The 15,465-nt window shown below is 41.8% G+C and overlaps 1 protein-coding gene across 1 annotated transcript in view; it reads left to right on the forward strand.

Moving 5' to 3' along the window:
* The window catches only part of LOC126998025 (plasma membrane calcium-transporting ATPase 2-like), a 96,617-nt gene that overhangs the window by 80,659 nt on the left and 493 nt on the right, over window positions 1-15,465 (forward strand). The window contains 11 exon segments of the mRNA XM_050859307.1: window positions 162-367; window positions 498-660; window positions 975-1,256; window positions 1,376-1,570; window positions 1,805-1,974; window positions 1,976-2,009; window positions 2,535-2,733; window positions 3,073-3,284; window positions 3,613-3,770; window positions 4,195-4,330; window positions 13,646-13,714. Coding sequence (XP_050715264.1) covers window positions 162-367; window positions 498-660; window positions 975-1,256; window positions 1,376-1,570; window positions 1,805-1,974; window positions 1,976-2,009; window positions 2,535-2,733; window positions 3,073-3,284; window positions 3,613-3,770; window positions 4,195-4,330; window positions 13,646-13,714 — 1,824 coding nt within the window.

The following is a 15,465-nucleotide window of genomic DNA, read 5'->3' on the forward strand; positions in this document are numbered from 1 at the left end:
TCTTCATCAAGACACTTCCATTCTCTCCTGATGACCCAGCTGTTAAAAAAAATGCATGAGCATTGATGCCAAGATTTCTCACTGCATAGCCCAAGGTGGGAATGAAGCAGTTTCATTTTCACTATTGCTTTTGTTAAACTCCTCATGATGTTCTTTTTCAGGTTGGCAACAAAACAGAATGTGCTTTGTTAGGATTCGTGTTAGATCTTGGAAAGAGCTACCAAGCAATCCGTGATGAAGTAACAGAGGAAAACTTTCATCGGGTTTACACATTCAACTCTGCCAGGAAATCCATGTCAACGGTGATTCCTCGTGAAGGAGGTTACCGTATTTTCACAAAAGGTGCCTCTGAAATTGTTATGAAAAAGTGAGTTTCATTGTTGTTGTGATGTAAGTAAGGTCACCCTGCTCATGAAAGACATGCAAGTGCGGCTATATGATGGCCTTATTTACGGACATGAACGTTATGGTTTATTTCATCATTCAATTTTGCACAGGTGCTCCTTCATCCATGGCAAGGACGGCAAACTAGAAAATTTCTCAAAGTCAATGCAAGATCGTCTTCTTCGAGAAGTAATTGAACCGATGGCATGTAACGGTCTTCGCACAATCTCTATTGCATACAGAGACTTTGTTCGAGGAAAAGCTGAAATTAATCAGGTGAGTTACACTCTTAGAATTATAAGTTGAGTTACATCCTTAGAATAACAAGATAAGCCATCCTCAAAACATCAATAAAATGTGAAAAATATTAATTCTATAATTTTTACACATATTGGATGATATATATATATATATATATATATATATATATATATATATATATATATATATATATATATATATATATATATATATATATATATATATATATGCATCCTTTATGTATGTGAAAATGAGCTCAATTAGGTTGATTAGCATATTTTACCACATTCTGGGACTGATTTCTCTGTTTGCTCCATTCCATCCCTCAGGTACACTTTGAAAATGAACCTCACTGGGATGACGAAGACCACATAATTAGCAACCTGACCTGTCTCTGCGTGCTGGGGATTGAGGACCCAGTGAGACCAGAAGTACCTGATGCAATCCACAAGTGCCAGCGAGCAGGCATCACCGTGCGCATGGTGACTGGCGACAACATCAACACTGCACGCTCCATCGCCTCCAAGTGTGGCATCCTCAAGCCTGGCGACAACAGCCTTATCCTGGAGGGAAAAGAATTCAACAGGCGAATCAGAGATCCTACAGGCAAAGTGAGTCATGGTCTCTTTATTCTCCCTGTTGTGAATGAGTGCGGGTTGGGATTAAGATGTAACCTTTCCTTTCAGAGGTTGGTACACAACAGAGGTTGATTCAAAACTCTCTCCTGCAGGTCCAGCAACACTTGGTGGATAAAGTTTGGGTTAACCTTCGTGTGTTGGCGCGCTCCTCCCCCACCGACAAATACACGCTGGTAAGGGGCATCATTGAGAGCAAAGTGAGTGCCAACCGGGAGGTGGTGGCAGTGACTGGGGACGGCACCAATGACGGCCCAGCACTCAAGATGGCTGACGTGGGCTTTGCCATGGTGAGTGGCTGCATCAGTAGTAGTGCAGTTGAGGTCCTTTCATTGATGATACTTGAGGACTGGATGTAGAGCACAAAGTTCAGTTCTTCCCTGATAATGATCTACAGTAATTGTAGAATGTGTACACCCAGCTGGCTTCTTAATGTTGTTGGAGGTCCAGTGTTTTTTAACAACAATATTGTGCCTTTTGATGTTCCGCATTGGTTTTAACCTTCATGTTTGTGTCTCCCTCAGGGTATCGCTGGCACTGATGTGGCCAAGGAAGCATCAGACATCATTCTGACTGATGACAATTTCACCTCCATTGTGAAAGCTGTTATGTGGGGACGCAATGTGTACGACTCCATTGCAAAGTTTCTACAGTTTCAGCTGACAGTTAATGTTGTTGCTGTTATAGTAGCGTTAGAGTGCGTGTGCCATCAATGATAGCCCTCTCAAGGTATGGTGCTTTTCATCATGTTGGGCAAATGTGTTGGTAGAGTTATTTGATGTCTAGATCCCACACAAAAGATTTATTTGTATGTATTTACCTGGTTGTGATATAGAGGAAGCGAACTCTACATGTAGGGCGTCACAGTCAGTATGTGCGACTACCAGCGTGAGGCCCCAAGATGTGCAGCACAGTCACTGCTCATCAAGGTTATTTAAATATTGCTTCATTTACTACTGTATTTCAAAGTTTTCATGCTAAACATGAAGCAATTAAACACCCTTTTAAAACACCTAAGTACTAACTTATGACATGATAATATCAAGGGCACATTAGTGTCACTCAACATCCATAGGATCTTCATCCCATCCTGACACAACACTTGCACCTCTTATACAGCACATTTCCACTGCACGTATGTGTGATTGCTGTGCTACCCTCCACATCCATATCTCTGATGCATATGACTTTACCTTTATCTTTTAACCTTTACAATTGTAGGCAAAATTATACTCATGGTCTGAATCTTTTTAGGCTGTACAAATGTTGTGGGTGAACCTCATCATGGACACCCTGGCGTCACTGGCCCTGGCAACTGAGGCCCCCACGCCAGACCTCCTGCAGAGGAAACCGTACGGCCGCACCAAGCCACTCATTTCCCGCACCATGATGAAGAACATCCTGGGCCAGGCGGTCTACATGATCTTGATCATATTCCTTTTGTTATTTTATGGTGAGTATTAGGCATTTTTTTCTTGACATTATCATTATTATTTATTTATTTTTGTTATTAATATATGCCTTTCCCGCTTTAGCAGCAACATTGTAAGCTGAGTTTGAATGTAAAGGTTTTAGTTCATGTTTTCAGAAAGTCATAACGGCCATTAACTCTTCCTTTGCCACATCTGTCCCAAAGTAAAAGTATGTCATTGTGATGTTCCAAGGCAGCAAAGATTTCAAAACATTCTCAGAAGTGTAGGATGTCGGTTTCATCTAGTAGCAGTATTTTTTTTTGCCTGAACTTTAATCTTTTGAATACTATTGGAAACCTAAATATGTTTTCTATTTTCAGGTGATAAATTGTTAGACATAGACTCTGGGCGCTATGCAGCCATCCGTGACCCTCCCTCTCAGCACTTTACCATCATCTTCAACACCTTCGTCATGATGACTCTCTTCAACGAAATCAATGCACGGAAAATTCATGGACAGCGGAATGTTTTCCAGGGCTTTTTTAGCAATCCCATTTTCTACAGCATTTGGCTGAGTACACTAGCAGCTCAGGCAAGTATCCCAGTCTCTTAAGATTAGCTCTTATTGTCTTTATTGTAATAATGATAATAGTTACCACATCTCAATATAACATCTCCCTGTAATAAGATCCAGAGAACTAAATGGCTTATGTTGTCGCACCTCTCATCCCTGTCAGTCAAAGTCCCACCTCACTCACTCACCATGAGCATGTTCTACTGACATCAGCTTAGGATTCCCAAAATCTTTGCTTCCCACTCTTTAACTCTTACACAGAATTTAGGTTTCTTCTTATTGTAAAACAGCATCATAACCCCAATTACCTTGTACATACTTCACACCTTTCTCGTCCATTGTACAGGTTGTTATATTCCAGTTTGGAGGGCGAGCATTTTCTACTGATGATCTCTCTCTTGAACTTTGGCTATGGTGCATCCTGTTTGGTAGTGTAGTGCTCCTCTGGGGGCAGGTTGTCAATTCCATACCAACCAAAAGCTGCCCAAAGATATATTCTCGTAAGTTAAAAAAGTAGAAATGTTTGCACAGATTTAACTACTTTTGTTTCCGGTAAAGATGTCAAACTCTTTTCTGCAATGAATCACTCTTAGAGCATTAGATCTGTTGATTTGTGTCTCCTCTGTGTCAGCCTGTTTGTTTATGTACTGCTTTGTAAAAAAATGTGTGTATATATATTTTCACTGCACTGTCCACATGCATATGTGGTAAATGTGTATGTAACTGTCTGAGCAAGTTCAAACTATAAAACTATGTAATTAAACTTGTCTTTAAGACTTGTTTAAATCAGCTTTTAGAAGCTTTGCTTTTCTGATGTTTAGATAACACCATGTGACTGCATTAACACGCAAAGACTGACAGGCAGGTGGAGGAAGTGAGCCAGTCATCACCACGATGCAGTGGAAGTAAACTGTTGCTGCCATTTCAGATGGGGTTCTGGGGAGCCTCAGACAGATCCAATTGCTGATCTTACCACTGAAGACAAGCTCGACTCGGACGGCAAGGACAGCAAGCGCACGGGTCAAATTTTGTGGATCCGTGGCTTGACCCGGCTCCAGACTCAGGTATGTTTCTGGGTTCTGGTCAGAGTGTCACATTTTTTTATTCCTCCATCTCTTTCTCCAACGCTCCTTCGAGGTGAACTGTGACCTGAGGTGTAGAGTCAAGCCCCTCCCTAATCAGTTGCTGTAGCCCACTAGCCACCCCTTTGGTGTAATGTTGTTTTGCTCCCACTCCCTTGAGATGGATCAGCACCTGATCATCTCCCCCTCACACACCCTCCTTGTTTAGTTCAAGCCCTGCAGGTCAGTTGTCAGCTTTCTGACAAATTGAAAGTAAGTAATGCTCTGAAACCCCAAGTAACAGAAGTTTTATCTGTCCAAAGACAAATGAAAAGATTACTAAATTTTTATTTTATTAACAAAATTTTCATGTGCTTTCCATTGCCATGATGATGTTTAGCATGTCAGATATTTGAAAGTAAGTGGTAAGTGATTTCTTGTGTGTTCTTTTAGACTAAAGAAAACTAATGTATTTACACAAGATGCCACATGTAATATAACATTGACCTAAACTCACTCTTCTCTGTTGTTGTTGAACAGCATTTTGCCTGTGAGCAGCTGCTAAGTGGCCAAGTGCATGACTAAATGTATAAACTATAAAAATAAATTAAGAGGGCTAAGAGCAAGTGAAAATGTGAGAGACACCTTCTGTAAATATGTCTGTAGTGTAGAATGAATGAGTACACAACCCTGAGCCTCCCGGCGGCCATGGCCCTGAAGGGATGGCATTAGTAGACGACTCTGGGGCTACTCAGGTCACAGTTCAATCCCTACACAACCATCACCACCACCATCACCACCATCACCACCACCATCACCACCACCACCACCACCACCACCTCCACTGCCGCCACCCGGCCATCACCACTTAGGTCACCAGTTGTCATTTTTACAACCACATGGAACCATCATGTGTGTGTAACATCTGCAAGCAAGAAATGTTAAACTACAAAAAAAAATAAACCTCCCTCATATAAAACTAAATCATAAGCCATGATTTTTCTTAATTGGAGAACAAAAGCATTAATTTTGTGACAAAAGAGCAATATGAATTATTGATTATGAGCCTTAAGATATTGCAGTCCTTTACCTTCCATGCTAATGTGGTGTATGTAAGTTGTAACATTATAGTCCATAGTCACCTAAAGGTGAAACAACCAGAATCTGGCTTAATCATTTATTTTAGTGGAAATATCATGGTGTGGTTTGTCTATCTGTGCTTCTGAGTAAGTGTTGGTAATCCCAGCATCTAGCACAGTGCATTGAGAGCTTGAGCCTAGTGAAGCTGTGGAGCTTTTAATTAGTGACAGACACAACTAATATAGAAAACATTATATTGAGGATTTTTTGTTGTACCCGGTGGTAGTGGACTCAGACTGTGTACATCTGTGACAGTACATACGTGTGTGTGTGTGTGTGTGTGCAAATAAATATATATATATATATATATATATATATATATATATATATATATATATATATATATATATATATATATATATATATATATATATATATATATGCACACACAAAAAAAGTAAGACATATTTTTGTGTCCATGTATTGTAATTTTTTCATTAGCTCAGCTATAGTTGTCACAGTCCTTTACGAAGTGACAAATATTGTTTACTTGAGATCTCTTTATTTCAGTTATGTCACACCCATTAGTGCAGTGAACACTGTGTTAGCATACAGATATATGAATGTCTTAACTTTTAACAGTTATGCTCTCTGTCACAATGGAATGCATTTTTGACACCCTTGGACTAACCTTTCTATTTAGCGTGACAACCCAGCAGCGTGCGCGAGTGATGATGAGTGTAGTGTTCATTTTCTGTCCCTGCTGGTGGCATTTTCTCCTAACAGGGCCTGGTGTGTGGGTGTTCCTGAGTCAGGAGTGTTCAGTTTGTTTTTAGTAGGAATTGGTGGTTTTGCTGCTGCTGTAGTGTGCCAGCCAAGAGCTCCTTGAGGCTGCAGCACATTTTTGAGTTTCAGAGGAATGGAGGCATTGTGACGATTTTCTCCTTGCAGGTTTTGACACTTTTACTAATTGATACATTGCATGGTTACCAGAGGACTTTTTTGATACTAAAAGTCAATAGATGATTTATTTCCCTGATTGCATCTGATCTTTGCAGATTCCTTTTTTTCCTCCCGGATCTGATTGGGCTCTTCTGATAACCACTATGAAGGTTACAATGTCTTGACTTCCTTTCCTTGTCATTTTTTTCATAATACATCTGATAGAAAATACTCAACCCAATAAATATATACACGTGTAAACTCCTGTGTTGTGAGATTAAAGTGCTTTCATAAAATAACATTTCCCTGAGCATTCAATTTAACCCTTGAATATTATTATCTAATAATAAATCACAAATACAGCAAGAGAAGGAAATGTCTCTAAATGACAGAGGAGTTCATTATGTATATATTTATACACAATTCTTTCACAAACACACAATCATGAACACTTAAAGATTTATACTCTCTACAGGGTACCTGTGTGATAAGTCATATGTCTGTAGCCTTGTTGAAGTGCTTGCCTGCGTGTTACATCATCCATGGATAGTGTGTTACCCTGGATAGGCTCCATCATGTATTAGTCGAGAGCAGAAAGTGTTAACATATGATAGAAAATGTCATATCAAGGCCAGTGTGATGTTTACATGTGTTATAAGATGATACCCTTATGTCCATTCTCATCATGCAGCTGTGCACCATGTGTGACTACATCAAGAAAAATGAGAAACTTGAAGTGTGTGTCTTTCATACACTGAGCTCTGCGTGACCCCAGCAGGACAACTGTAGTGATAGGTTTTGTGCCAGCCAGGTAGTCTGCCAGCCAGCCAGTCAGTCAGTCAGCCAGTTAACTATTCCATGTCCATCATCAACCTGTTTTCTTTCAATGCAGTAGAAGTGCATTAATTATGTGGCAAGTTTTATTATCTGTATTTTTGTGCCATTTATTGTATTTCCATGCTCAAGCATACCATTATCACAAGCATTCTTCATATCTTTTATTGAGGTTTCTTGACAAGAGATCTCTCCAGGATCTTTTTTATATTAATTGATTCACTCGCGCTTCATCCCTTTCCCTTGAGGTAACGGCCACAAGCCTCTAAGCCTCTGGAGGCCTGTGGGCCGACGTGCCTTCCTTCAAAATTTTGACCAAATCACTGAAGTTCTTGAAGCTAAAACTTGTCACTTATTAAAAGTAGAAGCACAATCTTCATGTGCATTGATTCAAATCTGCAATTGGTTATGTCATGTAAACACTTTGTTCTCCTCAAACCAGTGTTTTGAACCTTTCTTTATTGCAATTTGCAAGATCTACTTGGCTCACACATTTCATAATACAGTATTTTATGTGCCTATACGTTTCATCATTCACTTTAATTTATCAGATTTGTTTTCTATATTTCACTTTACGTTTGTCATTAAGTTTGATTTGTAATTATCTTTTATTACTATTTATTATCTCCCCTGCCTCCCTGGCTCTGCTTCCCCCTGCCTCCCCCACATGAACCCCCTGGTCAACCCATGCACTCCTGGCGCATCATTACCATAGTGCTAGAACTTGGTTGTTCCTTTGCAAACATGATTGCTACTATATGCAGTACCCATACCCGCCAATGTCAGTGCTGCTTGAATATTAGAAGTTTAATGGATGTAATATATATTGGTCCTAGATCTGAAGATTTTCATAATTTGACTTTGTATTTGCTTACCTTCTTGCCAGACATATTTACAATAGCAAAGCTAGAGGTGATGTAATTTTCAAGAGTAAGAAAACCCCCTAATTCATTAGCTAGCTCAGTTCAGTCTTTTGTTGTCTCATTTCAGTCTACCATCCTGTTATTTTTCTTTCTTAGCTTCCCATTTTTATCAGAGGCTAATTTTTGTTGCATTTGGCTTCTTCCAACAAGACACAAGTGTGAGGGCCACAGTCCCATGGTGTCTGACATGGACTGTGGTCTTTCTGCAGATATTTTGTTAAGTATAACTTAAATCATATTGATGCTTTGCCTTGTGCTGCTTCAGGGGTCTGAGGCACAAAGTTCCCATCCGTCAGTGGATGGTGACTTCTGCATTTTGTTTCCTTTAATCATTTTGGGAAGCCAATGTAACTTCTGGGTGTTGTCTTTTATTATTTTGATTTTCAGCTCTTCCTCAAGTTTGCATAATCTCATGTCTTATCCTCATGTTTTTTTGAGTGTTTACCTAATATTGCTTTCTGTACCGCTGTACTGTTTTTATTCATTTTTTGTGTGTTTCATTGGTCCACTCAGGGTATTATTTGATGGTACCGATACATTTTTTTTATATCTTCCCTCCTTTCATCATGTTTTCCCTATCATTTACAGGTTTATTTGGTTCAAAAAATATATATTATGCCATTGGACTTGTGAGTTTGAGTAGATCGGTCTTGCAGCTTTGTTTGTGGCTCTCCAAATTGTTTTCTCTATCTTTCTGTCTTTATCACTCCAGTCTGTACAAGTTACACCAAACCTAATGGGACCTAGGCCAGCCAGTGCTGTGTAAGGCAGTTTTGTGGAGTTTGCCGCTTCCCGAAAGGAAAAAAATATTTTTTGGCATTTGGCAGCAGTGATACCAATGCAATTATCGAAGGGTTGGGAAATTCGCGCTGGCCCAGTCAACTCTGCCTCAAGCCACTAGCCCCACTCCTTATCGTTCCTATGACCTTAAAGGAATTAAGAGAGGCGCGCCCGGCAGCATGGTGTCGGTTTCCGCAAGACTTGGCACTCCCCAGTGCATGAAGACCAGCCTAGGTTCAGTCTTTCTTTTGGTTCCTTTACTTTTACATTATAACTTTTATTTTATGATAGAGTTTTTCAGTTTAAATATGCATGATTTATTTCTTTTCACTGCTGGGCATGCAATAGTGCATGCCTAATAGTCATAGGTGTTTTCACTCCTGTAGCTCAGCAGAATCAGGTAGCAGCTGTGCTAACAAGCAATATCCTCGCTGCCCTTGTTCTTGAAACAAGTGTGCGTGTGTGCCATATGTTGTGTCCTCCAGGGCAAGTGCGTGCAAGTAGTGGCAGCTGGTCCCCTCCTGTAATGTCTACTGACCACTCTACTGGCCACCTGCTGAAATCTCTATGCCACACTACTATGTAGGCTCACTCTGTATCTGCAAGAACCACTCCAGCCTCTTCACTTTTCATAGTCAAAATCCTGCCCTTCATTAAGGATATACCAGTAACCTAAAAGGCTGACCCCAGTGTTCTATACTATCTTATCTTTCAAAAGTAAAATAGTTTTTGCAATATTGTAATTATTAAATTAGTGTATTTTATATTAGAATTTAGGTTCCCTACTATTAATTCTCTGCTGCACTTATAGACACTTGACTTTGTGAAATCTTGTCTTATTCTCTGCCATCCCCAGCCCTCTACTAACTTTTATTTTTGATTTAACAGTAACTTTGTTTTGCTCCTCCTGTGACCGACACCCAGGGTTTTGTAACAGGTTGGTAACTGTAGTCATGTAGCTGTGCAGCTGTTGTTGTCTCACAGATGTCGTAATGCTGTTGCCCTACCTGAACCCAAACACCTGTGTTCAAAATTTTCCCAGTGTTACCCCAACCTTGAGTGGAATCCTTGAACTAAACCCCAGCTAACGTTGTGACCTGTGCTAAGAGATGGAGTGTGTAGACTGTGGCTAGAACAAGAGGCTAGTATGTTTGTTTCTTTGTGCTGCATAGACAGTTTCCAATGATCCTGACGGCGAGCAGCCTCAACACTGCCATGGCCCAGTGCCTAGTTTGTGCCCTGGCTGCCACTGCTGTGCTCGCAGCTTGCATGTTTCTAGGTCGCCGCCAGGCCTCCGTCACACATGGCTGCGTCACACCATCCTCACCCAGTCTTCAACAGCCTTCACCTTCAGCCTCAGTCTCCTTTCATTATAACTTATGATTATTAATTATCATGTGGATATGACTAGCCAGTCGTAGTTCCTTTTTAGTTTGTTTATAGCACTGTGTTACCAGTGATTTGTCTGGTGAGTTTTATTTTTTTAATTTTTATGTGTTGCTACTAACATGTTCATGATGAGATGTTGATGTACTGTTTACATTATTGTGGGGGTTTGATTGGATGTCCCGTCCCGTTTGCAGTTGAGAGTAATACGAGCATTCAAGTCCACCCTGGAAGACTTGGAGGAACGGCGGTCATGCCATAGTTTACACAGCTTGCATAGTATGCGCAACTCGCGCAGTCAGCAGGGCAACCGGCCCTTGTCAGACATCACTTACATAGATGAGGACTCCATGAAAAGCCCAAGTCCCAATAGTGGCAAGCGGTGCGGGTCGTGCAACACTGCAGTGCGCCTCGTAACGCCCATCGAGGAGTCATCACCCACCACTGCCGAGAACGCCCCCCTGGTACCCCCTGGCAGCCCCCAAGGCGGGCCTGCAGCAGCAGCAACCCAGCAGCTGGGGCAACACCGACCCCACACCCACGCCAACACACAAAGTACTAAGTGCTGCCACCACCACCACCACCACCTTGCTGGCACAGCCCCCTCCTCTCCGCTCCTCCAACCTCTCTCCCCGCACCACTTTAACACAATAATGGCTCAAACTCTCCACTCTAACATGGCAGCACACTCCAGCACACTGCAACCCCCCCCCAAGTCTTCACCGTCAGAGATATTTAATTTGGTTCATGAGACTAGCATCTGACCCCCTCCTCAAGACTGATTGTGGTCCTTTCTTTGCCATTTATCAACTTTTCAAATTTTGATGGGGTGCTAGCCAGTAACAAGCAGACTTATCCATCTTTCCATAGTCTTCCTGTATTGTGACCCCGACCAGTCCTGTGGCCGGCCGTATAGCTAATTCTCAGTCTTGCCCTCGCCCCTCTCTTGCCACAGTACCCAGTGTCACATCCCTACCACACACACTCATAACCATGCTTAACCATTATTGCTATTGTTTTACTCATGTTTTGCATTATTATTATTATTATTATTATTATTATTATTATTATTATTATTATTATTATTATTATTATTATTATCATCATCATTATTATCATTATCACTATCATTATTATTATTATTATTATTATTATTATTATTATTATTATATTATTATTATTATTATTATTATTATTATTATTATTATTATTGCTGTTGTTTAATCTTATTATTTATTAATACCATATGCTTATCCAATACCACTCCATTTAGTTTTTAATTGCTTTATAACCTTGCTTCTGCAAACCATGTTTTTTTGCCTTGGACATTTTTGTGGTATATTTGTTTTTGTTGCTGCCATCCACAGTATTTCAGTAGTAGTGGTAGTAGAAGTAGCAGCAGTAGCATTAGCAGTAGTCGTAGTTCTCCTATCCATCTCCTCTTCCTCCTCGCTTTTTCCTGCGCCTCTGCCCCTGCCCCCCTGACTGGCCCGTCGTGGTGGGGTGGCGGTCAGTGCGGGCTGGGCTGCTTTTCTGGTGGGTGGAGTGTTGGGTGTGCTGGGGACTGAGCACTCTGTTGCCTCTCACTACTCCCTCTTGCCTTGTGCCCTGTGAGGCTGAGTGTTGTGGTCTTGCCTCTCCCGCTTGCCACTTCCCGCTGATGATTGGAACAGCGTAAAAGGGTTGTGGTGGTGGGTGGTCTGCAGGCCAGCCTGGCTCCCCGGCGGGACTCTTGCTACAACAGACTGAGACAATATCTCACGTGCACTTCACTAACAACTCCCGCCTCAGCTGTCACTAGTCTAGCGTATGCCAGGGTAACTAACACACATCTTGTGTATTGTTCATTTCTAAAGCGCAGCTAGAGGAGACGTGGATTTGCACTGCATGTTGTGTTTTGTGTTGTGCATTTATTTCTTTATGTGAAATTTGCAAATGTGGTTATGGAGAGTGCCAAATAGTGAAATGTTTCTCCAGCTTTGGAAAAAATAATAATAATAACTTAACATTAAATACAATGGAAAGTGTATAAAAATAAGAAACCAAAACTTGGAGACCATAAAGGAAGCTTGCCCTGGTGGTAAATGAATCCTTAGCCTTGAGTTCTCCCTGTCTGTATGAGTGCATCTTTCTTCCCAGCCTGTCCAGTCCCACACATCCTCTTCCCCATCCTCATTTGTATCAGTTACCTTTATTTTCTTTAATGTTGAGTTTCTTATTGGTGGGTTTGGGTCGCTGCTCACACAGAAATAGGCTTGACTGGCTCCTGGACATCAGAGTTAGGGTGGACCGCAGATGCAAGAGGGGGCCGAGACCTCCTTAATAATACTGGAGTTTGATGTTAAGCTCCTTGAGGCTGGACCCAGGACCTCACCCCTGATCTAGCAGCCAGTGTGATGTTGGCAGCTGTTTATCACTAGCCAACCTTATTATTGGCCTGGCTCCTCCTCATCATCCAGAGAGATGCATTATATTAGCAGCTCCTCATTGAACTGCTATTACAGGCTTCATATTTTATTTTCCAGCTCCAGGGAATTGTTTATTTAGGCTTTGACTTAAAACTGACATTCGTTAACTTTTAGAAGATCATGGTGTTGAGCGTGTCATTCTGTTATTTTCCCTGGTAGGAGGATCAGGAAGGAGAAACACATGATGGGGGTGAGGTATGAACCCGAGCATCTTTCTCTCAGCCCCTTGTACCTGAGCTGCTCTCAGTGAGTAAGCCACCGTGCTAGACACCTCACCCGCAGCATTAGCCCAAATCTACGGTCCTCAACAATTAGTGGCTATTAGAGCAGGCCTATTTACAGTATTCACCTGCATAATCAGTTCTCGCTAGTGTACCCACAGTAGTGACTCTTGCAGCGGTAGTTGTCCATTGGGTTTCCATCATTATTATTTTTAGTCAAGTTGTGCTCTCTGTGCATGAAGATGTGTTTCTTCTTCAACGGTCCCGAGCCACACAGATCGTGAGTTGGTGTCCTGAGTGTAAGCGTATTAATCCCCGCGTGCCCCTGTAATGTCTAGGCGAGTCCCGGGTAGGTGTGGACACCCCGTGTGCTGTCTGTAGCCTCTATTCCACTACTGCTGCTCCACTATCCCCTGCACACCACACAGTGTACATACACCACTCGGCCGAAAGGCTGTGTGCCGCCTTGGATGAGGTGTGGAGAAGACAAGGGCACGTATCTGTGGGCAATGAGGTGACAGCAGCCACCAGTAACCAGGCTGTGGGCGCCCATGGTGTTGATGACCGTGTGAGGCATCGTGTCCTTATCTTCTGTTCACCTTGCTGTATAATACATCCCTGGCCAGCTCTAACTTACCACTGTAGCTACTCGCCCTCACCACTGTTATTATTCTCATGGTTCAGGTCATTGGAGGCACGTTGCAGGAGCGGCTGATACCCGTACCGTATAGCAAGACCTCCACAGACCAGGCTGTAAGCTACACCCCTCTCTCTTGTCTCTTCTTAGACTCATATTTTGGACTTATGTGATCGCTCGCTCGCTCACTTTCCCTCAGTTCTCTGCCCTTGGTCTGTGCTGTTTGCTTCTTTACTTTCATGGAAGCTGTAGGTTGGTTCAGTCAGTGTATTTTACCTACAAAGGTTAATCATTGTTGATAACAAACCATCCTATGCTGCCTCCAGCTGTCTCTTACACAGAACAAGTTACACTGTCCTATTCCTAACTTTTAAGCTAAAGATAAATCCTTTACTAACTTTTTCTTAATAATAAACTTGTCCTCCTAAATTAAATGACCAAAGAAATGCATGTCTCTCTCTCTTTACATATTATATATACTTCAGTATCAATAGAAATTGTAAGAGATTGTGTAAGAGACCTAAATTGTGTTTGATTTTGTGGAGTTGATTTCAGTTTTGTTGATTTTGCTTTAATCCAGCCTTATATTTATTACTTCCTTAAACTGTTTCCTGCATGACACTGAGCGACTTGTGACAGAGACCTAAGTGATCTAGATGGCACTACTAGATAGACTGTTTTGCCTATGTTGAGTGTTATTTTGTGATAACGAACAGAAAATACCTGTCGTAATACGTGGTTTTTACTGGTTTTGTTTTTTGGTTGTTATTTCTTGACTTGTGCCAGCTGGTGCATACATGTGATGATGTGTAATAACTGGCATTTGTGTCATTTTGTATCATACCTGTTTTTCAAGTAAGATGTCTGTGAATGACAGGCATGGAGGTTGCATGATCTGTGTGTGCAAGTCATTCGCCACTGCAGGAGTCGTCCCTGCAGCGTGTTGTTGTGTTCCTATCCTTCCCCAAACCCTCCCACCCTCATGTTGTGACTGGACGGACTTTGGGTGTGGGCAGGGTGCAGCTGCTGCCCTCACTACCCACTCTTTGTTTGAGCTAACAGTCTGGTGCACCACTGATGGCACAGGCCCTGGAATGGCTACCTCCCGCCATCATTGCTGGGCTAATGTGGACTTATCTTTTCCATAACTGACTTTACAACTCTCAGATCATAACTTCTCAATGATGAACCACAAATTACCAAAAAAAAAAAAAAAAATCAAGAGACCGAAAACAGGACTGATAAACAGCATTGAGGCGGTAGTGGGTCTTAGTCAGGGAGCGCGCATGACCGCATGAGCCGCGCACTATGGACAGCCTCCAGCCAACATGCAGTGCCCACGTTCTCTGGCCGCCAACTCTTTGTCTTGATGTGTGAAGTGTGTGTCCACCGGCATCAGAGCTTTTCAGCTCCGTTACTCGTGTAGATCCTATGGCAGCCAGCAACACTCTCAAGTATTTGTAAAGTGCACGATCTTTTTATTGTCATCCTATTTTTATTTTCATGTTAACCACTTTGTGAATGGTTTTTAACCTCTGTTTTCTAACTTGTTACTTATTTACTAACCATCATAACTCTCTTCTCTGTATTGGCACCTAACAGGCTGTTTTAAGCCAGCTATAATGAAGATGCAGTGTACACGGTTCAAGTTTGGCATGGGATCTTTGCAATGAGCATGACTTTCTGCTTGTGTGTGCGAAAAGTGGGTGAGCTTCGCTCCTGCTGCTCACTGCTGACTTTGTTGCGTTCCATGGTTGGCAGCAAGGCACACTCCTTACCCTTCTCACTTGTCAACAGCTCTCACAGTAACCCTCACAGTCAATTTTAAGCTCTCGTCTTTAAAAAACACTTTGCCAATTATGTCTCA

The sequence above is a fragment of the Eriocheir sinensis genome, chromosome 13 (genome assembly GCF_024679095.1).
Source record: "Eriocheir sinensis breed Jianghai 21 chromosome 13, ASM2467909v1, whole genome shotgun sequence".
Classification (NCBI taxonomy): domain Eukaryota; kingdom Metazoa; phylum Arthropoda; class Malacostraca; order Decapoda; family Varunidae; genus Eriocheir; species Eriocheir sinensis.